The sequence below is a fragment of the Aspergillus welwitschiae genome (assembly GCF_003344945.1).
Source record: "Aspergillus welwitschiae strain CBS 139.54b unplaced genomic scaffold BDQ94scaffold_36, whole genome shotgun sequence".
Classification (NCBI taxonomy): domain Eukaryota; kingdom Fungi; phylum Ascomycota; class Eurotiomycetes; order Eurotiales; family Aspergillaceae; genus Aspergillus; species Aspergillus welwitschiae.
The window spans coordinates 222,108-249,984 of NW_020798730.1; the positions used below are offsets into that span (position 1 = coordinate 222,108).

Consider the following 27,877-nt stretch of genomic DNA (forward strand, 5'->3'; position numbering starts at 1 on the left):
AATGTCTATAAAATGAGCGTGATGAGAGCAATAGTAGACAGTAAATGAGTGTTTTAGAGTTGAATGAATGCGTGGAGGAGCAACGAAAAGGAACTGACGGACTAGAATTATATAGGTTTGCCGCTCTCCTATGTATTGAGGTACTCAATTTAGAGGATGGGGGCGGTTTCAGTAGCTACTGGAGTAGTATTGCATTACATGAGACTATCCGGTGACATATTGAACGAATAACAGGGGCTGTAAAGTCATATCTTTGGCCTAGGGCATGTCCGATCGCCTAGCATTCTATACCTGGACCCTGGACCAACAGGACCAATTTGAATCGAGGAGCCCTACAGGCGTCTAGGACAGGGAGGTCCCCACCGAGTATTGGGGGCGGGCAGCTTCAGGGTCCTTTTCGTATGTGAATTTCCCACTTGTTTGATTATAGAATCTATTGGAGTTATTATTACAGTCCCTGCAAATAATAAGAATTGAAGCGGTTGATCACTTCGTTAATCGTGTCTAGGAGTGAATGTAGGATATCTATCATGATTTCCAATGCAGGACCCGATCACCCAGGGCTCAGATGGATGATACTAGATAGCAGACATGTTACAGGACCACAGGGTTTTCTTCTATTGTATAGAAATTAAGGATTATCCGCAGACTTCCGATAATTCTGGCCCCCATTAGGATCGCCTAGCGCCTCAAGGTACTGTGATTATCATTCCTTAAGAACGGGGGCCAATCGACAACCGTTACTTGGCAGGACTGCACAGCCCAGTGGTTCTGTGATCCTTCCTAGATGACGTGAGTAAAAGCTTGTGGTAAGCTCCTCGATGGTCTGTCAATTATCGAAGCAGGTGAAAGAGAACCTCCGACAAGTCGATCTAAACTTGTACTTAGAGGCAGTAGAGTCTCTTCTTATGGTCTCTATACAGATCAAATGTAGTGCTCCATCAAGAGCTGCTAGTATCCGACATCAGGCCAACCTTGTCCACTGCGCCTTGCGAAATGAGGTGGTCGCCATGAACTAAGAAGGTGCCAAGGTAAGGTAGAGACCCTTGAACTCCAAATTAGGTGGGTCAGTAACAAGGCTGAGTTGGTTAGCCAGCAAACAAAACAATTTAACCGGTCTGTGGATAATTAGGGGGAATGCTACTGGGTACTAAGTTCTCTAGTAGTCTTCGTAGTGGAGAGGCTCTTGGGTACTAACCTATCTACTTAGTAGCTGCTAGGCTCTCCGCCTTGGCCACCTTAGCTGTAGCCCCCATGTCGCATCGGCCCCATTGATTAATCAATGCCAACAAGGCGATTCATAAGTCGTATGATTCATTGCCCACGAATCTGTTGTACAAAGAAAGGAATCCCTGGGCTAAACCGCTTCCTCCTCCCCTGAGGGACCTACAGAACAACAGTCATGATGGCCATCTTGGATAAGATAGCGTTCAACATACTCTTCAAAGATCAGAAGAAGAAGTTTGATCAGTTCCTTCGCAATACCACACCGGGTTAGTCGGTAAATAGCTGGTATGATTGAGGGATGAAATAACGGTGCTGACCAGAATTATTCAGATTCTGTGCTTTCTAATCTACACACCTGTCTAGTTCAAGAAGGAACCATCACTGTGACACCACAGACCATCTTCTACACATCTAGCATTCAAGACGCGTCCCAGAAGCAACCTTGTACGTATCATTACCCACATGAGAGCTCGACAACTCCAGTGAGATAGTCGGGTACCCCATACTGTATACAAACTAAGAATTCTTGATTACTGTTCCAGATTGGACGAAAAAGAGCTTTCAAACTCACCTTGCCAGGACTTATCCGGATACCACCATCCCAGAAACAGCTATTGATGTCCTCTGGTCTTGTTTCTGCTTCTACGCCTATCATCCTTTCCCACTCTCCGGAGTAGGCGACAGAAAGCTAGAGTTGCCAGCCTTTGAGCGTGCGCTGATCCTGCTCTCTCTTCAGGGCACAAAGCTTCTCGGGATCGAAGACGACGGCTTCGGTCGTCGTTGGGGGGCTTTTCCTGAGAATTGTAACTGCAGAGCTAGGATTAATCGGATCTTTCGAAGCATCGGCCTCAGTAGTCCTCAGGCAATCTCACATCCACACGCCACTGGTTTCGCCAGCCTCGTTACTGACGATGTGATCGATACTATGCGTACACTATGCCCCTGCCATCCTAAATTGGCTGCAACCCCTGAGAAGCTGACGCCGCTGGCGGAACGCTTACTCGACGGGAGGAAAGTGCAGTTTCAGATGAAGGTCAACGACTTGGCTGATTTACTCTGCCTGATCATGAGGCTCAGAGTCTACAAAACGACTTGGGGCCGCAGTTTTCATTACGGTTCCTTGGATGGGTCTACTCCAGAGAAGGAAGAACTGGCTAACGTCCTGGCCCGATCGTTCTGTCTTGACCAGGACGAGTCCCTGGCCCCCGCCTTGGTTCTCAGGGCTCTAGATATCTTGGTAATGACGATCCTGTTTACTATCTTCCAGTTCCTCTGCTAGATTGACTAACAATATCGTGCACATTAGCCAAATCTAGAGCAATGGTTTCATCAACTTTGGGCAGCACTATTCCAACCTTCGCCGACCACCGAGTTACTAAGCCTAGATACCGAATCATCAGCAGATTCCGCTTGGGATGGAATTCTTCGCGCAGTCTCATTGTTCGTCCCACCGTTCGAAATCCATGAGAAAACCGACTGGAATCGGAAAGTTAAGCCAGTCACCTTTTCAAAGTGCCATGATTGGACGTCTGGAAGCCTGACGGACAGCCTTGGTCTAAGCCATGTATTACAGCCTACTACCCATGATGACCCAAAGCATCGGTCGCATCTTGTTCTTCTCCTGGGACATCAAGGCCCGGACTCGACCAGAGTTGTTGTGGGGGCATTCTTCTCTGGTGGTACGCAGTCCCCTGCTGCAAACGAGGGAAAGGAGCCAGAGAAGATACAAAGATCAGCGATCGCTCTTCCGCAACTTCTCTTCCAGCTTCAGCCAAGCTTTGATCTCTTTCGATGGAGTGGAGAGGACACCAGGTCTTCATTGCCCATATGCGAAAGTGACACAGGGCAGACGGACTACCTTAACTACGTGGGGGACCCTACTCAATCGAGGGTAGGAGTGAGAATTGACCCTATCACCAGTCAAGCTACCTTTTTCCGGGGCACAGCTACGGCCGCTCGTCGGAGATCAGGGCAGTATGAAGAAGTCACGAGGAAGCATGAAGGATCTGATATCAGGCATGGGGATCAGCAGGAACGACAAACAGACTTTACGGTGACCCGTCTTGCTGTTTTTAATGTGGAAGGTGGGCCATATTATGATGGTGAGGATCCTTTCTGAACTGGTACTAAATAGACTGGCGAGTTTGTATGCTGGCATGGAAGGAAGCATGAGAGTACTGCAAAGGCCCCTTGGCAAGATAAAGAGAACTTTATAAAAGCTTTCGCTTTCTATATATCAAGATCGAAATAGCATTTATTGGAGCCATTGCCACTTCATAGACAGTAGCTGTAGAATCATGATTTGGGAATGGTATACAGATTCACTAGAGACTCGTAATCTCTAACCGCCTCTGCAGTCAATAGATACGTAGTTAAATAAAGTAAGTCTAGACTGTTTGGCTGCTTATCAATCACTGTCATCAACTTCCCCAGCGTCTCTGTCACGTGAACCCCGACAGTCGGGGAATCAGAAATACTTACTAGATAGACATTTCCTGCCAGCTTCGCCCATTGCGTCAGAATCAGCGTGGATGATCCAATAATTGCTTCTTCCGGATATTATTCCCCGATCACGTACCCCATAGTCTAGTAAGTAGTACTTAGTCGTAATTGGCCTTTAATCAGAGTTGAGCATACTGGTTGATCGTTGAACTGAAAGTGACTGACTAATGGCGCGCTTCCGTCATTGACGCCATTCCCCGACCAGCTAATCAATCCCTCTCTTTCTCTCCCTCAGCTTTTTTTCCCCCCTCTGAGAGCCCCTCCGCCCGCCCTCCGACCTTAAAGTTCTCTTGCCTGTCAGTGGCTGTTGTTCTCCCTCACATCAGCACTCCATGCTCTCCTGCCCCTCTCTCCGTCCTCGTCCCGCCCAGGCTCTACTTAAGAACCGGCTCCTTCTCTCCCCAACTACTAGCATCCTCGCCCGCTCCTCTCCCATCGTCGCGACACCTTTGCTCCAGGGTAAAGGCATTGCTACAGCCGCCCCTTCGACCGTTATTCCCCGACGCAGCACTCTGGCTCTCCACTCCTCGTCTCCGGTCGCATCCCGACTCTCTACTCTGACTAGACATTTCTCATCCTCCTCCTCCTCGGCTGCTGACGCAAACAACATGGCTCCCACTGAGGTCAAGCAGTATGACTATATCGTCATTGGTGGTGGTAGCGGTGGTAGTGGTAGCGGACGCAGAGCCGCCGGCTGGTATGGCGCGAAGACATTGATTGTAGAAAGTGGTCGCTCCGGAGGTACCTGTGTCAATGTCGGGTAAGATGCTCCTTCTTCCTCCCTTTCCACGCTACTATGTGAGAGAACCTGGTTGTTAACGCAGTATTATCCCTGCAGCTGTGTCCCCAAGAAGATGACCTGGAACTTCGCCTCCATCAACGAGACTCTCCACGTCGCCAAGCACTACGGCTACGACGTCTCCGAGAACGTCGACAAGAACTACCGCCACTTCAAGGAAATCCGCGACTCCACCATCAAGCGGTTGAATGGAATCTACGAACGCAACTGGGGTCGCGAGGGCATTGATCTTGTCCACGGCCGCGCCGGTTTCGTCGAGCCCAAGACCATCGAGGTGACTCTCGAGGATGGCTCCAAAGCACGGTACACGGCCCCTCACATCCTGATTGCGGTGGGTGGACGGCCCAGCATCCCGGACGTCAAGGGCGCCGAGCACGGTATCACCAGCGATGGCTTCTTCGAGATCGAGGAATTGCCGCCCAAGATTGCCGTTGTCGGTGCGGGATACATTGCAGTGGAGTTGGCCGGTGTGATGGGCGCCGTTGGATGCGAGACGCACATGTTCATCCGTGGCGAGACTTTCCTGCGCAAGTTCGACCCCATGATTCAGAAGACCATGACTGAGCGGTACGAGGCCTCTGGCATCCACATCCACAAGCAGCACCCTGGTCTCAAGGAGGTGCAGCTCATCCGTGATGGTAAGGGCAAGGACAAGCTGCTCAAGCTTATCTCGAACGACGGGTCGGAAATGGAGGTCAACGAGCTCCTCTGGGCCGTGGGTCGCTTGCCCGAGGTTGAGGACCTGAACCTCGATGTCCCCGGCGTTAAGCTGAACAAGTCCGGCCATATCGAAGTCGATGAATATCAGAACACCAGTGTCAACGGTGTCTATGCTCTGGGTGATGTGACTGGTCACGCCGAGTTGACTCCTGGTATGTTTTTCCCCCTCCATGCTGTCCCCTTCCGTCCCTCATCGTCTCGTGCCCCAACTAATACCAAACCAGTCGCTATTGCCGCCGGTCGCCAACTCGGCAACCGTCTCTTTGGTCCTGACGAAGTTCGCGACTCCAAGCTTTCCTACGAGAATATCCCCACGGTGGTCTTCTCCCACCCCGAAGTTGGCACCGTGGGTCTCACCGAGCCCGAAGCCCGTGAGCGCTACGGCGATGACCAGATCAAGATCTACCACACCCGGTTCACAGCCATGTACTACGACGTGATGCCAGCCGAGGAGAAGAAGAAGAACCCGACCGAATTCAAGCTGATCTGCGCCGGACCAGAGGAGAAGGTTGTTGGCTTGCACATCCTGGGTCTGGGAGTGGGAGAGATGCTCCAGGGTTTCGGCGTCGCTGTGAAGATGGGCGCTACGAAGAAGGACTTTGACAGCTGCGTGGCTATTCATCCTACTAGTGCTGAAGAATTGGTTACATTGCGTTAGACTAGATGGGGGTGTACACTAGATTACTATTATTTATATGTTAGTATGTTGTTCAAATGTATAGAGTATATACAGCTACGATGAGACTAGAATGTTGTGTTGCATTATTCTGAAGACATCAGTAATACTTAGTCCGAATCGTGATTGATTTCGTGATACATAAGCGTACTACTATCGCTACCTTGCTACTACTGTCTGACCATCCTCTTGATACTTACTCTCCATGATTCTCAATAATGTGTCTGCATAGTAATATTAGTACCAACTGGCGTGGCTACTATAGATCTCTTTTAAAGCCTAGCGAGCTCCCCGGAAGAGGCATTGACCCGCTCCGACAGCGTTACCACGTGCTGGCCAATCAGAGTTCCGGGCGGGGCTTGTCGGCAGTGCTCGGGGCCAGTTCTGGATGCCGAGGCAGTAGATAAGACATGGGAAGCGCACATCGGCCTGCGTAGACCTCCGTCCCGCCTGAACCTCCTCGTTTTCGTCTCCCCAACCTCGATGAGAGTTCAAGGTGGCAGTCGCAAAAGAAAGAGAATGTCCAAACTATCCCATCAACTCAAGGCGCTGATCAATGCCCCGGCAGCACGCCCCAACACTGTCCCCGCGCCGCCGAATATCCAATCTATATACAGGAAGATCCAACAAGGCGCGCAGTCCCAGAACCTATCCCGATCATCATGGCTAGCTCTATCGGTCAGTTGTCGTTCCATTCCTTAACTCGCAGCAGCACGAGCAGCTAATGTGTCCTCTGCCCCAGTAGACAGCCACCACCATGACGATGAACTCCCCTGAATCCCTGACAGAACTCTACCAACTAGCCAGCACCTCCCAATCCGCCAAGGAGAGCCTAGCGACAGCGGAATTCATGCGCGAAGTAGGCCTCAAGTGCATTAGCTTCAACGGAATCCCACGGACCATCAACTGCCTCAATGCCTTCAAAGCCAGTCTCCCCGAATCAATCAGTTCGCAACTCTCACAAACCCCCACCCGAACACCTACTCCAGAGAATATCCAAGAAATCTGCGCCCGAGGTCAGAATCTCTGGGACTCAATCTACCGACCCTTCGAGAAGAAACTCTACAACAAGCTGGCGGATTCACACCCCGACCTGCCGGTCCATATTTTGAACGCTAACTATGGGGCGCTTCTGTCCGACCCTAAGCGGACTACCGGTGCGAATGTGGGCAGGTTAGCAACTTCGATTGTTGCTATCGCATGTCTTCGTGCTCAGACGGGCGTTGGCCCGCAGGTGACGTCACATGTGTTTGGTCTGCGGAAGGCGGTTGAAGATGGAACGTGGGTGGCTGATATGGAAGCAGAAGAGGGTGCCAAGTGGCTGGCCAGTGAGGAGGGTAATACTTGGATTATACAGAGTGTTGACGATATTGTCGAGACAATCAGTGGAGGGACGGGCTCGAACTTTACACCTGCAAGATCAGCCAAGATATAGATATATACTATGGCCCGATACTCATGTATAATAGAAGCCATCTGGCAAGCACAGCTATATGATATATCCATACCTATTGCATAATATAGGTGACTGTTTTCCTTGTATGCCTCCTTGTTACTCAGATGAGTCATCCTCAATGCCCAACCCGTTCATTGCAACTACCAAAGTCACAATGCCTTGGATGCAAAGATGGAAAATCAGTCCCACAGTAACGCCCGGGAGGCAGCCATCAGATATGGCAATACTCTTATTCAGTTTACGAATGGGTACCGATAAGCCTTCGATACAGAAACTCAATAAGGGCAAGAAGATACTCATGCAGCTGCTCTATACTAACTATGAAGCGAAGTGGAGAAAGTGGATGACCTCCGACCCCGTAGCCTCTACTGTGTAGGAAATACCTAGCTTCTCGCAGGAATCTTGGAGAGCCATATATTGATATTCAGAGAAAAAAACTTGATACAACATTGGCTCTGTCTTTAAAGGCTGCTGCTCGCCCGGCTGGGCCAACTACTTACTTGTGAACCCAGAAGTACCTCTACGCTATAAAAAGTGTTGTTTGACAATTTCACATCGCTAATATTTGATGATAACGCTAACTAATATTGTACACGGTCATATCTAACATCCGACTTCTACCCTAGTTCGTCCACCCCTTAGGCCCCGCCCAAGTGCCCTTGACCAAGGACTGGTAGTACACCCAGGGGAAGAAATGCTTCTTCAGATGGTAAAAAGAGCGACGAGGAACAGCCTGGTCAATACCGAACCAGTTGCCGAAGGTCTCCTTGGGCTCACCACCATACTTGAACTCTGCAAGCAGGACCTTGCCGTACTCCGTAACCAGGGGGCAAGAGGCGTAACCATCATAAACCGCATCAGTAGCCTTGCCCTCCATGGAGCGCAGCAAGTTGTGCACGAGAACGGGGGCCTCGGATGTGATGGCGGCCGCCGTCTTGGAGGTGGGCAGGCTGGACGCATCACCAGCGGACCAGACGTTGGCGTACTTGGTGTGGCGGGTAGTGCCGGCGTCAACATCGACATAGCCGGCCTCGTTGGCCAGAGCGCTGTCCTTGACAAACGCGTGGGGACCCATCTTAGGCACGACGTGCAGAAGATCGAACTGTCTCGTCACCTGCTCCTGGCCATCGGGGCGGGCAAAAGTGGCTTTGTTGCCGTCGACGGCGACCAGGTCGTGCTGAAACAAACCTTCAACGCCCCTCTCCTTGCGCATAGCCTCGAGGGCAGCGCCGTACTTGGCGACGGCGAACATGGAGGGCATACCGGTGGCAAAGCTGATGTTGATGGGCGAGCTGGCGGGGTTGCTGGGGTTGTACAGACCAGCCCGCTTCCAGTAGTCCAGGGCCATCCACAGGATCTTCTGGGGGGCGCCGGCACACTTGATGACTCCCGCGGGTTGGGTGAAGATGGCGTTGCCCTTCTGCAGCTTTTCCACGGTGGAGAAGACCTTGTCGCAGGTGTCATACCCGTAGATAGAGGAGACCAGAGAATCCGGGTTGGCGAGTGCCTCAGGCAGACCCTTGACGCTGCCATAGTTGATGCTGATACCGGGGACAACCACCAGGTGTTCGTAGTTGACCTTGTCACCATTGCCCAGGGTGATGGAGTTGTTCTCCGGCAGGAAGGTGCCCACGCTCTCGTTGTAGAACTTGAACTTGGGGTCAATCAAGTCGTGCATTGGGCGGCGCAGATCCTCCTTGGTCTTGACACCACCACCGACCAGGGTCCAGCCGGGTTGGTAGTGATGCCACATGGAAGGATCGACGACGGCAATGTCATCTTGGGCGAATTTGCCGGAGCGAAGCAATTGATGGCTGATAGCCAGGCCGGCCGTGCCACCGCCGACGACGACGACCTTATGACTGCGTGCCACAGGGCTCACGGGGGCGGCCGTTGCGAAACTCCGCTGTGCTGCGGCGATTGAACGGCCAGCCGTAGATGCTGCCGACGTGGCGTTGCGGCAGAACATTTTTTGGGGGTATTTTAGCGTGATTGATACAATGAATGGATGCAATATACACAGTATACACAAGTAGTTTTGGAGAGAAAGAAATTGAAGCTTCGCAAAGAATTGGGGAAAGAGCCACGAGCTGGACGAGACCCGCGTTCCTAAAGTCTATAGCCAGTGAGCCACACACCACTAGTACAAAGTAGTCTTTAATTCCCCAAAGTTTTCGGGGCCCCACCGTTTAAGTACGATGGCGTGATCACCTCTCGGCGACTTAGTCATCACCATCGGGCCGTCTCGGTCGCCGACTGCCCTGGTCGCCGACCGGCTCCCCGATAACTACTCTCGATAGTATAGGAATCCTTCGATTTGATTCACCTCATCCTACTACTTACTCGTGATGTGAATACGAGCTGTGGGTGGAGCAAATCAAGAACGATGGTTCGACCTGTGATGCAGTGGAAGAACTCATTCGCTAAGTCGCAGTCGTCGCTGGCCTTCCTCACAAGTCTCCATGCAGGTAGCGGCGTGAAATATCGATGAACATCATCGACAGTTGAGTATGCTTGATGAGCTCTGTCATAAAATCATCTGTAAAGTTGTTCAAGAAAGAGCGGCATTCAACGGGTGATCTTCTTGAAGGGTGCAGTCTGATGCAAACGATAGACCATTCCTATTAGATCCCCGCGTCTTCTCCGAGGTGGGCAGATACCTGAAGCCATCAATCAGCCCACACTGTGCCGGCTGGGCGACGGTCGCCATTCACTTACAGAACCGTATCCCGACCCAGTATTGTTCGTTCCTGTTACCACTGGACTGTGGGGTTCTGGAACAAACCAAGGAAACAGAAAGAGGAACAGAAGGAGTCTATATCTGATCATGCTAATTCGCCCTAGGGGCGAGATTGCCCGGGTTCATCGGCGTTCGTCGGCTCCTAAACGCTTTGCATATTCGCCGATCCATCGGGCCGACCTATTGGCTGCTCTTCTAAGAGGCCATTTTGACAGTCTAGGCAAGCCTCTGGATCCTGATGCCCAATATATTCTATGAGTCGTGTGATAGATACAAGCAAGCAGAGTCCACGTATTTGAAACCACAGCCTTGCTCTCCTTTCCAGCGTTCTACGGACTGCTCATGTGCTCGAACTGCGGCACTGCCTCGATAAACTCAGCCCACAGCTGATTTCAGTTCGTTTCGCCCTCCCCCTCCCCCTGCAGGTGATAGGCCAGTTTCCCTGGCTTCTGGTCTCGATGATACATCCCTAGCAAGTGGCATTGCTGGCCGCGAGCGCCGTCCCTGCAGCGTCACCCGTAAAGTCTGTAACACCAGAGGGATGCCCTTGACATGAGATATTGACTCATTCAGTAGCCGATAAGCTGCCCACACCTCTTCCTGACGCATTGCGGCATCCACCGCCGTCGGATACACAGACACATCACTGGCTAACAGCACTGCGGCATGAAAGCATGTTCCATGACTGACCACAGTCGGCATGGATTCACGCTCACCAGCGGGACAGTATCATCCCTCAATCGCCGGAGATCTAGCACTATCCGTCCCGACCGTAAGCCCGACTCTCGGAACAGGCACATTGACTCTGAACCGTGCTTTCCTAATGGAACCGGTGGCGCAGCCAGCACAGCCAAGTATGCGCGCTGAAGTGCAGAACTAGCCGCTGCCTGGCGATGTAGGGTCACTCTTCACAGACCGCCTGACTCTGTCGGATACTAGTCGGTTCAAATTTATAGAATACTGGCAGGTTCCTCAAATAGCCAACTGGGCATCAAGCTCCAGAACAGCACCGTAGTAACACTCGCTTGGTTCAACCAACTGACTGACAGTCGGCCTACGGTCACATTACACAACGACGCAAGTTCGATATTCGCCCGATTGAGGCTGAGATGGCCGTTGCCACGGCTCGGGGGAACTGACGGCTCACACCGGCGTCGGTAATGATGTGATCATTCGTATGAATTAGACATGAGACTCTCATATGTCGACGCTGGAAGATATAAGTACCTTCTTGCAGGCCACTGGAGAAGGCAAGCAAACTGCAGAAATTATCGTTGGCGTTTTAGGGACAGTGGAGGATGATGGCCGGATTACTAGTCCGATGAGACCATGTGCCAGCAGATGCGCCGTTGTACTTCAACATCAACTCCATTACACCAGTTAAATCGCTGCTGCTCATGTTCCAGCGGGCAATCTAAGCGTGAATGCGCATCGCCTGTGCCATCAGTAGTCCGCGGGCACGTAGCAAATGCACTGGGTCTTGAAGGCCGTCGGCATTGGTGTGGAGGTACATGAGCAGGCTAAACGCCGCAAGGGCCGTGGTCGAAGGGGAAGCAATGTGATCTAATAGTTCGAGTGCTAGTTTAGTGTATGCTGCATAGGTGCCTTTGGCGTGGGCAGGGATGGCTCACAAGTGCTGCAGTAAAGCTCCAGGGTCCCAGCAAAAGCAGTAGTGAGCGACATCGCCAGGGGAGGAGTCGGCCATGTCGCTCCCTTGAACTCTGGTAATGCGATGCAGAGGGAGAAGATGGACATGGTGCGCGAGCTTGCGACATAGAAACCCGGTCGTTTGCGCAGGCTACAGTCGAAACCCGGTTAACTGCAGTCGCAGCACAGTTTCTTGTCCTACTTCGCGGGCTTAATTAGGTATAGGAATTGAAACTTCAATCACATTGAGGTGCAAATCCATGGTCTGGCACAAGCTTAACAAGATGTGACCTCGCGCCCATTGGTGCATGATGACGGTCCGCGCTTTTGACTCATGGTACAAGGAAACATCGACCGTAGACTGTGATCAATACCAATGCCAATGTCTCAGATAAGGGAGAGAGGAGTTGTCTAATTAGACAACGTGGGCCATGCTTAGTATCCAGTAAGGAGATAGATGGACAAGAGTTGTGGCCTGGACGACCCAGAGCTTTGGGGAAAGATGGGGTGTCTCCACGGACTAACTAGTCATTTCGAATTAGTTTGAGAGTGCTCAGGCAGCATAACATATCAATAATAAATTGCCTTGTATTCAATCACTCCCCAGCTCGAAATCTAGGGCTGAGGGGGGGTCTCGGACCACTCCGAGCCAGAACCTGGCGGACGCACCCGGAGCCAAAGCAGAGACAAGCAGCACCAAAAGTTCAAGCTCATGTCACCAACCTGACCATCAACCAAGGATACAACACACAGATACAGCATACTGGTGTAGCCACCGGAGAAACAAACCAGAGAGGCCGCGGAGAATATGATTACCGCCGTTAGTGGGATAGTAATAATCAGGCAACCAGATAGCCAGTTGCGAAATGGCGGAGACAACGCCGATGAGTGCCATGGTATTGGATTGGCCTAGATGGTCAGACAGAAAAGCCCGGCGCAATGGGGCAGACCATGGATCCCGCATTGAATATATACAGCGTGTATTGCGAGAGGCAGAGATCCATGCCAGCCTCATTTGCCTTTAATGGCAGGTATTCAAAGGGAACCAGAGGGGAGAAGTTGCAGCAGAATACACCAATTCAGAAGGCCAGCCAGGCCACCGCGTTGTGCTGCAGTCCCGCCCATTCGTTATTAGGTTTCTGAGCTACCTCAGTGGGGTCCGGCTCATTGGTGATGTCTGCTCTAGGGACACCTGAAGATGAACCTCGGCTAGTTTCCTTCTCGCGCATTGCCGCAACACACTTGGGATAAAAAGGTCCCTCACAGCGATTCACTCCGGTAGCCATGCAGACACCGACGACCAGGAAAAGCCGTGATTGTTGATGAAGTGAGACATCATGATCGGAAAGATCAAGTCTCCACAGCTGCTGCCAGCGCTTGCGAGACCAGCAGCCAGACCGCGCTTCGTCGAAAGCCACAACTGCGTGGCGCAGATAACGGCCGGCAGCGTTGTACCTGAGCATGCTAAACCATAGGCATTGCCCTGGCAAAAACTAGGGACACAGCGCCGAGGACAGCAAAGGGAGCAATAACGGGACGGATACCGTACCAGTCAACAAGCCCGCCGATGGAGATACCGACACCGAAAATGAGGAAGGAAGCAGTGGTGGTGATCCAGCCCAGCTGGGAGGACAAATAATCAGGCAGCATCACTTTCGCAATGGTAGAGGGTGAAGACCCCACACCTGTGGGAGATTAGCATGCACCGGCCTCTCTCGCATGAAGCAGATATCTGACGCGGCACGTGAACAAGTTCCTTTGTCTCCCTCCCTTCTCTCCGCTTTTCTGTCCGCTGATAAGATGAAACTACAGAGCTTTGGTCGGCATTCGGGCCACCGGTACTTTGGCTAATGATTCGGACAACTGGGCCTTACTGGTTGCGGTTGTCGGATCTATCATGGCATTGGAAGCTCTCTGTTTCAGTTTAGTTCGGGTGCAAAGGACGGGTGGAATCCCTTGATGAAGGTGTAGTGGGATAACTTGTTTCAGCGATTGGGACCTGGTATCCTGCACGAACCATGCGTACACTATCAGCTCTTGCTGCATCTTCTTTGTCTAGCGAGTTATCATAGATCGTTGCTCGGGGGAGGGGGTGGGGTGAGATCCCTCGTTTGTGCGGTACTGAGCTGCTAGGTCATTTTGGAAAGCAGGATAAGTGTCGAAAAGCTCGATTGTTTGCAGTATATCATGAGGCGATCGAAGTCAACGTTGCAATATTTAGGTAGTATAACTAAGGACAGGGCGGCATAACGGCCGACTATGCCCAATCTGGCAAAGCTAACTACAAGTGACGGGAAATTCACAGATCCTATCTAAAATCCTCGACCAGATTCTGCCAACAGTATACAATTCACCGGAATGGCGTATGTCCGACTATGTGGGTCGCTTTAGCAGGATTGAACAGCTCCCAGACCTTCTGGATGGCCCGACGAGTAGCCAAATCAATAGGGTTGCACTTATGTGGGCATCCCTACGGGCGGTACTTAGTGATAACTAATCAATAGGCTTCTTATCTGATCGCGGGACAACCGCACTACTCAGGAAAGTGGCTGTATATGTCTACTGCTTCCTGTATCAACCACAAATGGTCAATGTAGTGGGCGAACCATGTTATATTTCAGCCCCGGCTGGGAATGTGATGCAAACGGTGCCTGGTGATCAAGGATGGACGCGAGCCACCGTTGGAATCGGCCGATCGCGCGCGCAACATCGTGGAGCGCCAAGCTGCAGTCTTCTTCTTTTTTCCCTTCTTCGGGGAGAAATACCGGAAAGTTTTGTTTTTCTGTTTTGCGGGACCAAAGGAAGCGAGGGTCCCACACCCCCTGCAGGATCTAACCCTAGATAGATAGCCATCTTTCAAGACCGTACGGTACATCCTCCACTGCACTTTTTCTTTCCGGGTGGAGAGTGACGGGCTAAATGCTCAGCCTGCATCACCCCCAAATTACCTAACACTTTTCCCAGGCAACTTCCTATGGCGTAAGTACTGGTGTATCTTACACTCTATGTTCTGTTACAGGATCCACCAATGTATTCTTACCGTCTGTCACCCCCGTATTTACATCGTCTGGTAAGTATCGTGTCTTAAGTGGATTGATTTGATGCCCACCAGCTGGCTCATTGTGGCCATCGCCCCCTCCCTCCCCTCTCTCTGCGTCTCTCTCTTTCTCTCTCCCTCTCCACTCCTATTTCCACTGTTAATCTGCCCATAGAATGGTAGCCTTGGCCACAAGATGTCTGCAATCCCAGTTGAGTAACGTAACGAGACCGGCCTCTAATCGGGGCCTTCTTCTCCCCTAGACTAGATTTTCAGTACGTAGTATCTATCTAGCCCACCCCGATGGCGCAGATGATCCCCTCCTCCATTCGGACGTCTGCAGGACCCCTGGTTGAGTTTTTCTCGAACTGAAGCTGGTCCACTGTGGAACCCCCTCCAGTATTCTGGCAGCCGAAAAGCGGCCTTGTTCGTCCATGACGCACTGACAACGCCGCGTCGTCGAAGCAATAAATCAACCGCGGCGCCGGCCAGAATTTCTGCTGCTGTCCAGGCTTCCCCGACCATCGAACCTCGTCGCCATGGCATTCTTCACCAAGCTGGCGGGCTATCCCCGCCTGCTGCTGGCCGGTAACCCCTCCAAGTACGATTTGGGTACCTTGCTCTCCGCCATCGTGTTTGCTATCGGTTCGGGTGTCCCCTTTCCCATCATCGCCATTGTCTTCGGTCAGCTCCTCGACAACTTCAACGACGTGACCTGCACCGAAGAAAACGGCGGAGGTGACACCTCCTCCGACTCCAACAGCATCAACCACGAGATCCTCCTGATCGTCTACCTGGCAATCGCCCAGTTCGTCCTCATCTATGGCCACCTCACGTGCTGGACCCTGTACGGCGCTCGTCTAGCCCAGCGCCTGCGTGAACGCTACCTGAAGAATCTCCTCCGTCAGGAACCTTCCTTCTTCGATAACCTGCCTCCTGGTGAGGTAGCCTCGCGACTGAGCAGCGATATTCAGACCATTCGTTCGGGCACCTCAGAGAAAGTCGGCATCACCCTGGCAAGTTTCTCGTTCTTCGTCACAGCGTACATTGTGTCTTTCATCAAGGATTGGGAGCTGGCTGCCATTCTGCTTTCTTTGATTCCGGCCTACCTTCTGATGTCCTTCGTGGGCAGTCATTATATCGAAAAGTACTCTGGGCTCATGTCGGACTATGCCGCCAGTGCAGCATCCATTGCTTCTGAGGCCCTGTCGAACATCGTCGTAGTGCAGGCCTTCGGCGCCAATGCCCGCCTGGAGAAAAAGTTCGCTGGTGCGCTCAAGTCATCTGAAACGCAGGGTCTGAAGAAGGCTACCGCTGTGGGTATCCAGTCTGGTGTTTTGTACTTCATCGCCTATTCGGCCAACGGTCTGGCTTTCTGGAAAGGAAGTCACCGTATCGCCGATTCAGTCAGAGATGGCACAGCAGGTGTCACTGTCGGTGCTACTTTTACTGTCATCTTTGTCTTAATCGAGGGTGAGTTGATGTAGCCTGTGCTGTTTCCTTAGCCAATGCTAATCATATGTATAGCTACTCTGCTACTTAGTCAGGTCGCGCCCTTTCTCCACTTGTTCGTCGCTGCTACTGCTTCGTACGAGAAACTGCGCGAAGATCTCGATCGCGAACCCCAAATTGATAGCACCGGCGAGTCAGGCATCCGTGTCTCACAAGCGGAGGGCGGCTTTGAGTTCCAGAATGTCACCTTTCAGTATCCGTCACGCCCTGAGGTCACCGTTCTCGACAACATCAGTCTCTCTATTCCTGCAAACAAACACACGGCTCTTGTCGGGTTGTCAGGAAGCGGTAAATCTACCATCGCTGGCCTTGTTACTCGGTTGTATGATCCGGTAGACGGAAAAATTCTCTTTGATGGTCACGACCTGCGTGAAGTCAATGTCCGCGACCTGCGCAGCTACCTCAGTCTGGTGCAGCAAGAGCCCTCCCTGCTCGATCGTTCCCTGCTGGAGAACATTGCCCACGGCCTGATGAATTCAAGTAACCCGGATCATGAACGCCTGAAGATGGCCCTGATGAGCTCCGACCTGACTGAAGTTGCCCGCGAGGTCCGGGAGGGCCAGGATCTTATGGCTGCCGCCGAGAAACGCGGCGCAGAAATTGTCGAGGTTGTCAAGATGGCCTGTCACGCTGCGAAATTGGCTGATGCGGATACCTTCATTTCAGCATTGCAACATGGATACGGTACCATGGTTGGATCTAGCGGACGTCTTATCAGCGGTGGTCAGAAGCAACGTGTATCACTAGCTCGAGCCCTGGTCAAAGACCCTGCTGTCCTCATTTTAGACGAAGCCACGGCGTCGTTGGACTCCCGGAGTGAACAGCGCATCCAGCGGGCCATCGCCGGCATTGCCAGTGGCAGAACCATGATCACGATTGCTCACCGACTGTCAACCATCACCAGCGCGGACAACATCATCGTCATGTCTAAGGGCAGAATCTTGGAGCAAGGGACCCACGCTGAGCTAATGGCCAAGGAGGGCGCATATTTCGACCTAGTCAAATTACAGACGCTGGGAACCGCGTCCGCCAAGACTGACGCCTCCGCAAGCGTGGACAGTATCAGCAAATCTGATGACACCTCGCTGACGGAAGCTGAGAATGAAAAGGCCAGTCTCACCCTGGACACCCTCGAGAAGACGGAGGAGACCAAGGTCTCGGAAACCGAAACCCCAGCCGGCAATGAGGCTGCCGAAGAGGAAGAGCCGGAGACTCCCAAAAAGTCACTGTGGGCACTGGCTAAGGGATATGCCCCTGCATTGCGGCCACACCTCCTATATGTTTTCCTCGCCTTGATTGGATCCAGTATCGTCGGTGGAGCCTTTTCTGGTGAGGCTGTTATTTTTGGTAACACCGTCGGCAGCCTGAATCCCTGCAAGAGTGCCTCCAGTATCAGCAACCGCGGTGACTTCTACGGACTGATGTTCTTTATCCTCGCTATCATTGAGTTCTTCGCCAACGTGGTCAGCTGGTCCGGCTTCGGTTGGGTGTCCGAGAAGATCGTTTACACTGTTCGTGTCCTTTCATTCCGCTCGCTGTTCGAGCAAGACCTGCATTGGCACCAGTCAAATGGACGCAGCCCTGCCCTTCTGCTGTCGTACATTACACGCGATGGCAACGCCCTGGCTGGACTGAGCGGCTCGGTCATCGGCACGCTCTTCTCCATCACCGTCAACCTCATCGCTGCCATTATTCTCACGCACATCATTGCCTGGAAGATTGCGCTTGTCTGTCTGGCCCTGGTGCCGCTGCTCCTTGGTGCTGGTCTCATGGAGCTGCTTGTGCTCGGCAAATTTGAGGAGAAGCACGAGAATGCCTACACCAAGTCGGTGGACATTGGCGTGGAGGCAATCACCTCCATCAAGACCGTCTCCTCCCTGTCTATCCAGCAGGATATCCTGCAAACCTACCGCGCCTCCCTGAAGGGGCCCCGCATGGAGACCCTCGTAGTAACTCTGCAAGCCAGTCTCTGGCAGGCTATGACTTACTTCCTGGGCAACCTCGTCAATGCGCTCGCCTACTGGTGGGGTGCGAAGCAGATTATCGAAGGCACATACACGCAGACACAGTTCCTGATCGTGGTGTTTTCCCTGCTGGTCAGCGCCCTACTCTGGAGTCAGATGTTTGCACTGGCTCCAGAACTGTCCAGCGCGCGTGCCGCTATGGCTCGCATCCTAGGACTGATTGAGATCGGTTCCGACAAGATGCAAGGCCGGGTGCCAGACCATAGCAATTCTTCCTCCGATCCTGAAGCTTCCACCACTATTGAACCCAAGCCCACCACCCCCGCCAGCATCCAGCTCCGTGACGTGCACTTCGCCTATCCCGCCCGACCAGACATCCAAGTCCTCAAAGGCCTCACTCTCGACATCCAGCCTGGTAAATTCTTCGCCCTAGTTGGCCCCTCCGGAGCCGGAAAGTCTACCATCATCTCCCTCATCGAACGCCTCTACACCCCGCAATCCGGCAGCATCGCCATCGACCACACAGACCTGAAGAACCGACCCCCTAGCTTCCGCGACACCATCTCCCTTGTTCCTCAAGAAAGTGTTCTCTTTGAAGGCACTATCGCCTTCAACATCGGGCTCGGTGCACCCCCGAACCACACTGCGACGCAGGAGGAGATTGAAGCTGCCTGCAAGCTAGCTAACATCCACGATACTATCATGGCACTGCCAGATGGATACGAAACAATGTGTGGACCGAATGGGAACCAATTCTCGGGTGGACAGAAGCAGCGGTTGTCGATTGCGCGGGCCTTGGTGCGCAAGCCTCGGTTGTTAATTCTGGATGAGTCTACGAGTGCTTTGGATGCAGAGAGTGAGCGGTTGTTGGAGGAGGGCCTGGAGAGAGCAGCGAAGGGTATCACAGTCGTGGCAATTGCGCATCGACTGAGGACCATTCGCAAGGCGGATGTCATCTGTTTGATTGAAGCAGGCGTTTGTGTCGATCGCGGAACACATGAGGAGCTTATGGAGCGATCGGCGAGTTATAGGGAGAATGTGTTGCATCAAACCGTGGAGTAAACCTATGGTTATTCTTTCCGTCAATTAATAGACTTTAATAAATAGATCGCTTGCATATTTGTATATACCATTCAGTTACAATTCGTTTGCAAAAAATGCAGTCTGGCATTGGAAGTGTTTGTTCTCTGATATTGACTAAAGACTTCTGACCGTGTTATGGTCTGTCTCAATAGAAACTAATAAGTACGTAAAGCCTCTGCATGGGTGGCAGAGTTGCAGTTTCACGTCTCCCATATTTCACTATTATAGAAAAGAACTCACAGATGTAGTCATCTGCCATGAACGAAAGCTCCCCTGACCATAGGCCATCAACAACCGCCTCGCAGACAACGGCGTATTAGCCGGATATCTAGATTTGAAGTGCCAACGAGTAAAATATCAACGTCCACCTATCCTTCACTGCCTTGTTCTCGGTCTTTTTCTTGCTATATCCATTAATTTGTCATAAATAGCCTTGGTATAGTTATTAGTTGGAAGCGCTTGTATCACCGGAATCAAGTATTTCCGAGACCAGAGTCTTGGGCTGTTCCAGTGCCTCGCCATGGCTAGTGCTAGTCAGGCAGCTATACTCTGCAGATGCGTCGGAAAAGACCGACCCGAGAGACTATCAATCAGCTGAATGTGGGCGCATGGATAAATAGGTCGTTTGTTGTGTGTAAAGGCCATGTTTGCACTAGTAAGAGAGTATGCGGCTAGTAACAACACTAGTAAATGACAAGTGGGGATATTGATTGATAAGACTAATCAGATCTGATAGCTGCAGGACAACCCACTACCAAGAAATTGTCCGGCCAAGGTATCCAGAACTGGTTAGTTTCTTTATAAATCATGAGAAGCTACGGAGAGGATAGTCGTAATTAATCTCTCATAAGAATCGATTCTCTGAGCCATGGGAGATGCATATCGCCGACCAATAGGATTTTTTGGGGGAGGGTACAGCTTGCTGGTGCAGGGAGCTGCAAGCGAGTTCTGCTAGACTTTTTCTTTCTCCTGCCAATATATTGTTAGGAACAGGGTTGGACTGTTTTTGAGTTCTTGCCACCATACTCCATAGTCCGAGTCGTATGATAATCGCGCTGTCTAGCCCGATCCAGAGTTACCACTTGAGTATCTAATCTAATCTGATTGTCTGTAAATTGAGGAAATCTGCTGAAACCTGGAACTTGAGTTTGGACTCTGAAGAGCATTGGGCCTACACCACAATCGGAATCTAGTCGCCTTGCACGTGGCTTTCCCTTCGGGGTGGTCTTGCATGCAACAAGGTTCGAGCTTAGTATGCAGGGTAGCTGGAGTGTAGCCGGAGCTGGCGGACAGTGTACTGCAACGCAACAACACTGGCTGAATTGATTAACATTTTACAATCCTATGTCCCTTGCTTGATATCATCCCACCCAAATATATCGATTGATAGATCATTTGGCGTGCACATAAGGATTGCCGCTGTGTGAAATACCCTCCCATCTAGTGAAAGCTGGGAAAAACAGACCATCATTACACCTAGTGTATCAATCATGCATCTTTCTTTCCTCCCATAAAATTCTCCTGTCCGGCGGCAGCTTGGCCAAGAACACGGTAAGTGCATTAGGGTACACCATGTGCCGTCTAATACCTGTATTGAATCATGGTGTAATCGACGGTATCGGTTCCACCCGCTTACCGTATACCCACCCACATCTCCGTCTAAAACAAGCGTGTCTCACTCAGTTATCTGATTGACCCCACCAGCATCCTCATCATCCCAAAACCCCTGCCTAAAGAAGCAATAAAAAGAAAAAACAAAAGAAGTAACCTAGTCAATTCCATGACTCATTTTATTCATCCGAGCAATTTCCTACCTCTTACCCAAGGACCAGCTTGGTCCTCGCTAAGAATCTGATCCTGCCAAGCAACTTATCTCGGATCAGATAACTTTCTCCTAGTCACATGTTTCCCGCTCTCGGACCAGTAGATTTTATCGCGCCCACGGTGGGCATTCGGAAGCGGCCATCGGACAAATGCATTTTCAAGTCAGTTCACCGGTACGAACACCGCATTCTGAGGAAAATCAACGCGGGCCTGTAAACGTAGGCTTGTATTTCTTTTCACCAGCCATGCCTCCTTAATCAGACTGTACACATCTAACATGGTACATTGCTTATTCGCTGCGCTTCTTTTCTGCCTACATGATAGGCCAGTCACCGGAAGCAGCATGAGTAAGTTGTCTAGATCTTAATATGGAGATCCAAAATTGCCTTATATGAATGATATAAGCAGCTGTAGAGGGGCTGGAAAATTAGAAATATCACATGTATATCATGATACTATATATATACTATGTTAACTTCGTTGCTATCTTGATCCACAAAGGGAGAAGAATCACGAGAATTCACTGGTTAGTCGCGATAACTGGCTGAGCAGTCATAACCATTTCTGCATTATGAGACCTTTCACTTATTTATCAATGATGTTTGGCCGCGCCATTCTCCTCTGGCTTCTGCTGGGATTCCGCGACTAAGAGTCGTCTTGAAACGGAGGCATGTGTGGTATGGGTATAGAATGTGCAACAGTGCTCCGTAAACTAGTGATTATTTAGGCGTAATCCGGGGGAAATTCATAGACTGCATGTCCCAAAGCTTCGAAAATTGAGCTGATCTCATTAATCGGGGCTACGAAGACCGCTGTTGCGAGGGTTGGAAGGAAGAATGACCGGGTCCAAGGGAGGAGGCTGCAACAGCAGAATCAGTCAATGACTCCATGAGATACAACAAAAACAGTTAATATAATGGGTTCCGAGCGAGTCGAAGAAAGGTTCATCGATCGTGAGGGTTAAGCAACCGCAAGATATGTTACCAAAGAAGCACAAGGATCTTAGATACAGAGGGCTACTGTTAAATGATTTACGATGTGATACAGGCGTAGGGGTAATGGAGTTGCAGAAGATTTTGTAGTGGGATTTCCGGTGGGATTGAGAAAGAAGCTAGAAGTCCGCAACGCGGCCTGGTGCATATGCTCCATCCCAGGAAACATTTGCTAATTGAAGACGATGCTGCTACTCTAGCCAGGTGTTCCCCACACTAGTGGCATTGCAACTGACTTATCCTACGTCAGAAAGGGACTTTGATGTTCTGCGCCAACCGCGGTCCCCAGTGTGTCGATATGGCTGATCGGATGATGCAGAAATCCTGACTGGAGGTAGCCGCCGGGGCCATGTCGGCGTGTTGCTCACTGCCGCATTTATTTGCTATCGTGTACTTAGGCTTAGAAGCCCGCAAGTACCCACGGTTCGCCTAGTCTCTTTAACGGGGTGTGGCGACGAAGAAGAGTGTGCGGTATGGGCGCTTTGAAGGTCGAAGAGGCAGATGTCAGGGTTGTCTTGTATTCTGTACTTCACTGAGACTGAGGCTGCAGCACTCATCCCTCTACAGGTCCCACTCTCACCTCTTCGCGTCTCCGGAGTTCGGCCAACTCCTGTGCTTTCTCATCGGCAGCCCGTCGTTTTTTCTGCCTGCTCGCGAACCGCTTCTTCCCACCAAACTTCAGCTTCGTAATCAGGTCTGCGGCCTGGCCCCGTGTCAAATCCCCAGGCGCAATCCGCCCATTCCGAATCTTAGCTTTATTCAGCATCGTCACCTGTGCTGCAGTGGCTGGATGCTGACGCCAGGGCTGCCGGGTGGAGATGTAACGTTCGTCGAATTCAGAGGCTGCGAAGGTATCAGCAGCACGGACTGTGGATTCAAAGTCCATGGCCGTAGCGATCAAACGTGGCCGAGTGTACTGGGTATTTTCAGTAGCAGACTTGAACTTCATCACATGGTGGACGGTATATGTAGCGGGCGGGTCACTTTCTTTTCCCTTGTTAGATATGTTTCTAGTCTTTTCAAGGGTGATCCATCCTGTTGAGTCAGACAGTGTATATTTGTCCTCATCTACGCGGACCCAGGCGTAGCGACTGAGGGAGCGGATGTGTTTCTCAGACTTCATATCATGAATGAGGTCGTAGATGGTATCGTACTTGGTGAAGGTGAGTTTGATATCATCGGTTGTGTCGGGTTCTTCGGCAGATGTGTTTGTCTCTGGCGGATAATCGGTGCGGCCTTCGGCATCCGTTGCGGCATCCTCCTTCTTTTCTCTTAAATTTTTTGCCCTCGCGCTTTCTAGAAGCTCATCTGGGTGTAGGCCGAAGAGTGTGGGGGTAGAAATGACACCAGTGTCCAGGGTAGCCACCATGTCAATTATATGGCAGTCGTTCTTCCCCGGGTGCAGCCGTAAGCCTCGTCCGATCATCTGTATAAGAAGATTTCGAGACCGTGTCGGACGTGCCAGGAGGACGCAGTCAATATTGGGAATATCTGTACCTTCTGTAAATAAGCCACAATTGAGAAGCACGGGATACTCCTGGTTCCGGAAAGCACGCAGCTGCTCATCGCGCACATCCCTCGGAGTTCCCGCCGTGATATATCGAGCGTCAATGCCCAGTGCGCGGAACGCCTCAGTAAGCTGTCTAGTATGTTCAACGTCGACACAAAATACCAGTGTAGACTTTCGACCGTGTGCGTTAGCCAGCCATGCGCGTACAGTGATATCATTAGTTCTCGTGGTATTGACGGCTTCCGAGAGCGAGCTGATAGCGAAATCACCGAATTTGTCCTTCTTAACGCGTGAGAGATTTGCTTCTGACCGAACAGTGGTAAAAATGGCATTGGACAGCCATTTTTCGTCAATCATATCCATGTAGTCCTTATGGTACACTATATGGTCGATTGCGGCACCCAGTTTGAGTCCATCGAAGCGTGAGAACGTGGCAGAGACCCCGACGAGAGCTGGCGAGTCCGGCGACGGGTTACTGAGGCCAAAATGTTCGAGAGCAACGCGGTACGTCGGTGCAACAATGTGGTGTGCCTCATCCACCAAGACAAGCTTGAAACGTCTGGGATCAAATTTGGAGATCCTATCCTTGGAGGTGAGACTCCGTATGGAAGCAATGATGATATCCCCAGACCCAGACGCGACACTATTCCCCATCTCAATCTCCACAGCTCGATCGGGATAGGCAAGGCGACAGTGTCGGGCAGCTTGCTCTACTAGCTCCCTTCGGTGAACCAGAATAAGGGTCTTGTCATGGACACCATTCCGCGGCGGTATTCGTCCGATTAATTGGGTGAAGATGACCGTCTTCCCCGCTCCTGTGGCAAGCGAAATACCTAGACGTTTGTGACCTTGTGCCAGATGATCCAGCACAGACTGAATGCATTCTTCTTGGTAGTCGCGGAGAACGATCAGCGGAGGGGTTTCTGGGGCTGTAATTGCTGAGGGAAGGGCGGCGGATGTGACTGTAGAGCGGAAGCGCAGGTGCGGATAATGAATCGACGTAAGGGACCACCGCGGGCCTCTAAAAGCCCTCAGGACGCTGGAAACGGGATATCTCCCCAGTTTCTGGCGAATGCAATCCATTCAGATGCCATGAAGCAGGATCAGTCCGTGAGAGGCGTGCGAGTGACTTCCAGTTCGATGAACGTGTTGTGATGGGAAGCTGATCGGTATTCGGAAGGTCATTGTTCCGAAGAAGCTTGAGATACCTTAAATGATGATCGGTTGAGCCAGGAAGAAGACTGAGGCTATCTCTCTCTAGATCATGTGACGATATTTTTTACGTACACTTCCGGGAATAAGACCCACAGGCGATAGAGAAATTCCGTATCGGTCCGTATATAGTGTACTATATACCTATCTAGTATGACATATGTATGGAGTACTCCATCCTAAAGCCTTCCTTCATTCCCTCGATCGTTCTAGTAATTTTCTTTGTCCCCCCTCCGGCTTACCGCCCTCACATAATCCGGCAGAATTTGTTGATTTTCCCGGGCGGCGAGGGACCGTGTGATGAGTCAGCAGGGAGCAAGCGGGACGACAATTTCTCATCTGCGTTCAACCCATTCCGGACTCGAGAATACTCAGCGGTCCTTGAAGTGCTCCCACCCAGCACTTGCACGCCAGCCAAGTGCCCTTAACGAACTAATTATATTCCCCCCTAGACACCCTAAAATCGGTCAGTGCTTCTATTCCAGCCCAGTTTTGCCCCCCTACTGCCTTTTCCGGTAATTCTCGCTGCTTTCCCACCAACCCTACCCCCGTGTTTACCCAGCTCTCAACGCTCACCCCAGGCGGGATCGACACCTCACACCTCCCCCCCTATATATGGTTCTCCGGGTTGAAGCCATCCCATCTGTTCACTTTACTGCCCACTCTCACAATCATTATCGCAATGATGGACTGTGCTGGTAACCCAACTAACACTAACATGCAGTCTCGTGACTGGTGTATCTGGCTCACGGTCTCATCATGCCGGCCGTTCACGGGGACTTGATGACCACGGTCGTCCCCACGGAGAAGGAGTTGCCCCTTGACATCGTGCCGCGACAGGTCATACTCAGGGATCGAGTCACGGTCGCCACCTTGGTCCCCTTCACTTCAGCGGATGCGATCCCTCGCTCTTTATTAGCTTATCTATCCGATCAGTTAAATAAGGAAATCGAAGGTGGTGATACCTATGCCATGATTGATCCCATCCCCTTGGAGCAGTTTGGGCCGTATTGGTTCTCCAATTTTGGCGCCATCATGCTTATGGGGGACATCAAGAGTGTGCAAGAGGTTCAAGCACTAGGTCGGAACCGCGCCAATTGGTCCAAGATCTGCTTGGGCAGCTTCAATATCCGACCCAATTATCCCGGTCGTAGTAGTCACGTCTGCAATGGCATGTTTCTGGTCACCGACGCCGCCCGAAACAAAGGTGTAGGTCGACTAATGGGGGAAGGCTATCTCGAATGGGCTCCTAAGATGGTTAGTATACCAGATACCAGTAATCTTTACTCATACCACTATCCTCGTTTCCTATCATAACCACTTAGTACTCCCCTTAGCCACTGCTTACCCTACCTCAACGTTGAAGGTTCTTTACCTTGTAGACATCCGGCTAACATTCACCAGGGGTACACATATGCGGTCTTTAACCTGGTCTATGAGAGTAACGTGGCATCTTGCCGCCTGTGGGATGCTCTGGGGTTTAAGCGGATTGGCAGGGTCCCGGGGGGCGGTCGGCTCATTTCCAATCCTGGTCAGTACGTAGATGCTATCATCTACGGCCGGGATCTAGGCCCGGAAGGGGAAGATTCTGTCACACAAGATCGGTTTGACAAGATCCGGTACTATCTCAAGCATTCCAAATACCCCAGGGGGGCTGACCGGGCTGAGAAAAGTCGGCTTCGGAGTGCAGCTACCCACTACAAGTTAATTGGAGGTAAAGATGGGGACGGTGAGAAATTGATGCTAAAAGACAAGGAGGTTGTATCCGACCCGCAGCAGCAGTACGACATTGCCCGGGAGATGCATATGCAGCAGCATGCAGGCATCAACAAGACCACAGCTGCCATTGCAGTCAAATACCATTGGGTGCGGATTAAAGAAACGGTCAGTCGGGTGATCCGGGACTGTCCACAGTGTAAAGAGATCCTTAAACCTCCGATAATCAATGGGGTTATGCATGAGGGTACCCCTGAAGATGATGACGATGATCTGGGAATTGACGAGGCTGACTTGCCGGAAGCTGATGCTGACATGGCGTCCAGCGATCCTATGAGTGCGCATGCGCTGATGGACCACGCCGCCATGGATGCTCACAATACGAACCCATTTGTGACCGCTCATTCAGTAGTGCAAGGATCAGTGGATTCCATCACCGATTACACGGGTTTGCCGCTGGACCCACAAATTATCGACATACATCAGCAGCTCCCTCGATTTCATCCACACGATACCATGACTGATCCATATGCCCACGCTGCACATAGTTTACATGCATCAAGCTTTGACAATGATGTCCGCCATCATGCGGCTCATGACTACCATATGATGGTTGATCATCCCACCGATCCTGATCCGTCCACGGCGCTTCATCAAGAAGTGTTGGGGCTGGTACATTCTCAGGCTCACGACGTCCATCACGAGCAAATTCTGGCGAAGTACCAGTACGTGGATCAGCCAGATGATGGCCTGGATTTTACATGAGATTTTTTCCCTATTCCGTTTACTTTTCCTTATTTTCGGTCACTATCCCTCTCTCAATTTCTTTCTCAGGTCCTTTCATTGCTGGACCTACTCTCGGTTGTATTAGGGTTTTTATGCATCTTCTTAGGCGTTGGTAAGGTTGGAAGGTGTTGGTCCGTTACGGAATGCTGAGCCATCATATTAGGCATGAAATGATTTTCGGGGTCTACGAAGCGCAATATAATTATAGTTGAATGTATCATATGTTAATCAATCACAATGATGACGCCATGCCATGAATTACGCTTCCCTGGCTTGTCAAGTATAGATATCACGGCGCATTTACTATATTCCATTTCTATACTCTCCTCTAATCGAACATGCTATGTAGTTCTTGTTCTTTTACTAGTATATGGTGAAGCGTTGGTGATCGCTTGCAGGACCAAGGACATCTTCATATCTCAATCTCGGTTAAGCTTAATGACATTTTCGGGCAGCAAAGGCCTATGAGCGGAA

The 27,877-nt window shown here is 51.2% G+C and overlaps 9 protein-coding genes across 9 annotated transcripts; 5 read left to right on the forward strand and 4 right to left on the reverse strand.

Annotated features, from left to right (window-relative positions):
• Positions 1-1,405: 1,405 nt before the first annotated feature.
• BDQ94DRAFT_173791 (uncharacterized protein) lies at positions 1,406-3,346 on the forward strand (the record flags this gene model as incomplete). Its single annotated transcript, XM_026772220.1, has 4 exons — positions 1,406-1,493; positions 1,558-1,671; positions 1,770-2,464; positions 2,534-3,346. The coding sequence occupies 4 exons, from the start codon at positions 1,406-1,408 to the stop codon at positions 3,344-3,346; spliced, it is 1,710 nt and encodes a 569-aa protein (XP_026622541.1).
• Positions 3,347-3,984: 638 nt separating this feature from the next.
• Positions 3,985-5,997, forward strand: glr1 (glutathione-disulfide reductase GLR1). The gene is made up of 3 exons (XM_026767581.1): positions 3,985-4,489; positions 4,568-5,400; positions 5,473-5,997. The coding sequence occupies exons 1-3, from the start codon at positions 4,062-4,064 to the stop codon at positions 5,904-5,906; spliced, it is 1,695 nt and encodes a 564-aa protein (XP_026622542.1). The 5' UTR covers positions 3,985-4,061; the 3' UTR covers positions 5,907-5,997.
• Positions 5,998-6,443: 446 nt separating this feature from the next.
• On the forward strand, positions 6,444-7,359 carry BDQ94DRAFT_173793 (uncharacterized protein; the record flags this gene model as incomplete). The annotated part of the gene is made up of 2 exons (XM_026772221.1): positions 6,444-6,602; positions 6,670-7,359. The coding sequence occupies 2 exons, from the start codon at positions 6,444-6,446 to the stop codon at positions 7,357-7,359; spliced, it is 849 nt and encodes a 282-aa protein (XP_026622543.1).
• Positions 7,360-7,923: 564 nt separating this feature from the next.
• Positions 7,924-9,525, reverse strand: BDQ94DRAFT_150443 (NAD(P)/FAD-dependent oxidoreductase). Its single transcript, XM_026767582.1, has one exon. The coding sequence runs from the start codon at positions 9,347-9,349 to the stop codon at positions 8,003-8,005; it is 1,347 nt and encodes a 448-aa protein (XP_026622544.1). The 5' UTR covers positions 9,350-9,525; the 3' UTR covers positions 7,924-8,002.
• Positions 9,526-11,534: 2,009 nt separating this feature from the next.
• BDQ94DRAFT_173795 (uncharacterized protein) lies at positions 11,535-11,875 on the reverse strand (the record flags this gene model as incomplete). Its single annotated transcript, XM_026772222.1, has 2 exons — positions 11,535-11,683; positions 11,752-11,875. The coding sequence occupies 2 exons, from the start codon at positions 11,873-11,875 to the stop codon at positions 11,535-11,537; spliced, it is 273 nt and encodes a 90-aa protein (XP_026622545.1).
• Positions 11,876-12,846: 971 nt separating this feature from the next.
• On the reverse strand, positions 12,847-13,666 carry BDQ94DRAFT_173796 (uncharacterized protein; the record flags this gene model as incomplete). The annotated part of the gene is made up of 3 exons (XM_026772223.1): positions 12,847-13,222; positions 13,269-13,452; positions 13,642-13,666. The coding sequence occupies 3 exons, from the start codon at positions 13,664-13,666 to the stop codon at positions 12,847-12,849; spliced, it is 585 nt and encodes a 194-aa protein (XP_026622546.1).
• A 1,677-nt stretch (positions 13,667-15,343) lies between these two features.
• Positions 15,344-19,458, forward strand: BDQ94DRAFT_182295 (ABC transporter ATP-binding protein; the record flags this gene model as incomplete). Its single annotated transcript, XM_026774107.1, has 2 exons — positions 15,344-16,277; positions 16,332-19,458. The coding sequence occupies 2 exons, from the start codon at positions 15,344-15,346 to the stop codon at positions 19,340-19,342; spliced, it is 3,945 nt and encodes a 1,314-aa protein (XP_026622547.1). The 3' UTR covers positions 19,343-19,458.
• Positions 19,459-22,565: 3,107 nt separating this feature from the next.
• On the reverse strand, positions 22,566-24,977 carry BDQ94DRAFT_84189 (DEAD/DEAH box helicase). Its single transcript, XM_026776661.1, has one exon. The coding sequence runs from the start codon at positions 24,770-24,772 to the stop codon at positions 22,733-22,735; it is 2,040 nt and encodes a 679-aa protein (XP_026622548.1). The 5' UTR covers positions 24,773-24,977; the 3' UTR covers positions 22,566-22,732.
• Positions 24,978-25,293: 316 nt separating this feature from the next.
• BDQ94DRAFT_150454 (putative histone acetyltransferase Spt10) lies at positions 25,294-27,658 on the forward strand. The gene is made up of 3 exons (XM_026767583.1): positions 25,294-25,367; positions 25,626-26,158; positions 26,306-27,658. Exons 2-3 carry the CDS (start codon positions 25,661-25,663, stop codon positions 27,380-27,382), a joined length of 1,575 nt encoding a protein of 524 aa, XP_026622549.1. The 5' UTR covers positions 25,294-25,367; positions 25,626-25,660; the 3' UTR covers positions 27,383-27,658.
• Positions 27,659-27,877: the final 219 nt, after the last annotated feature.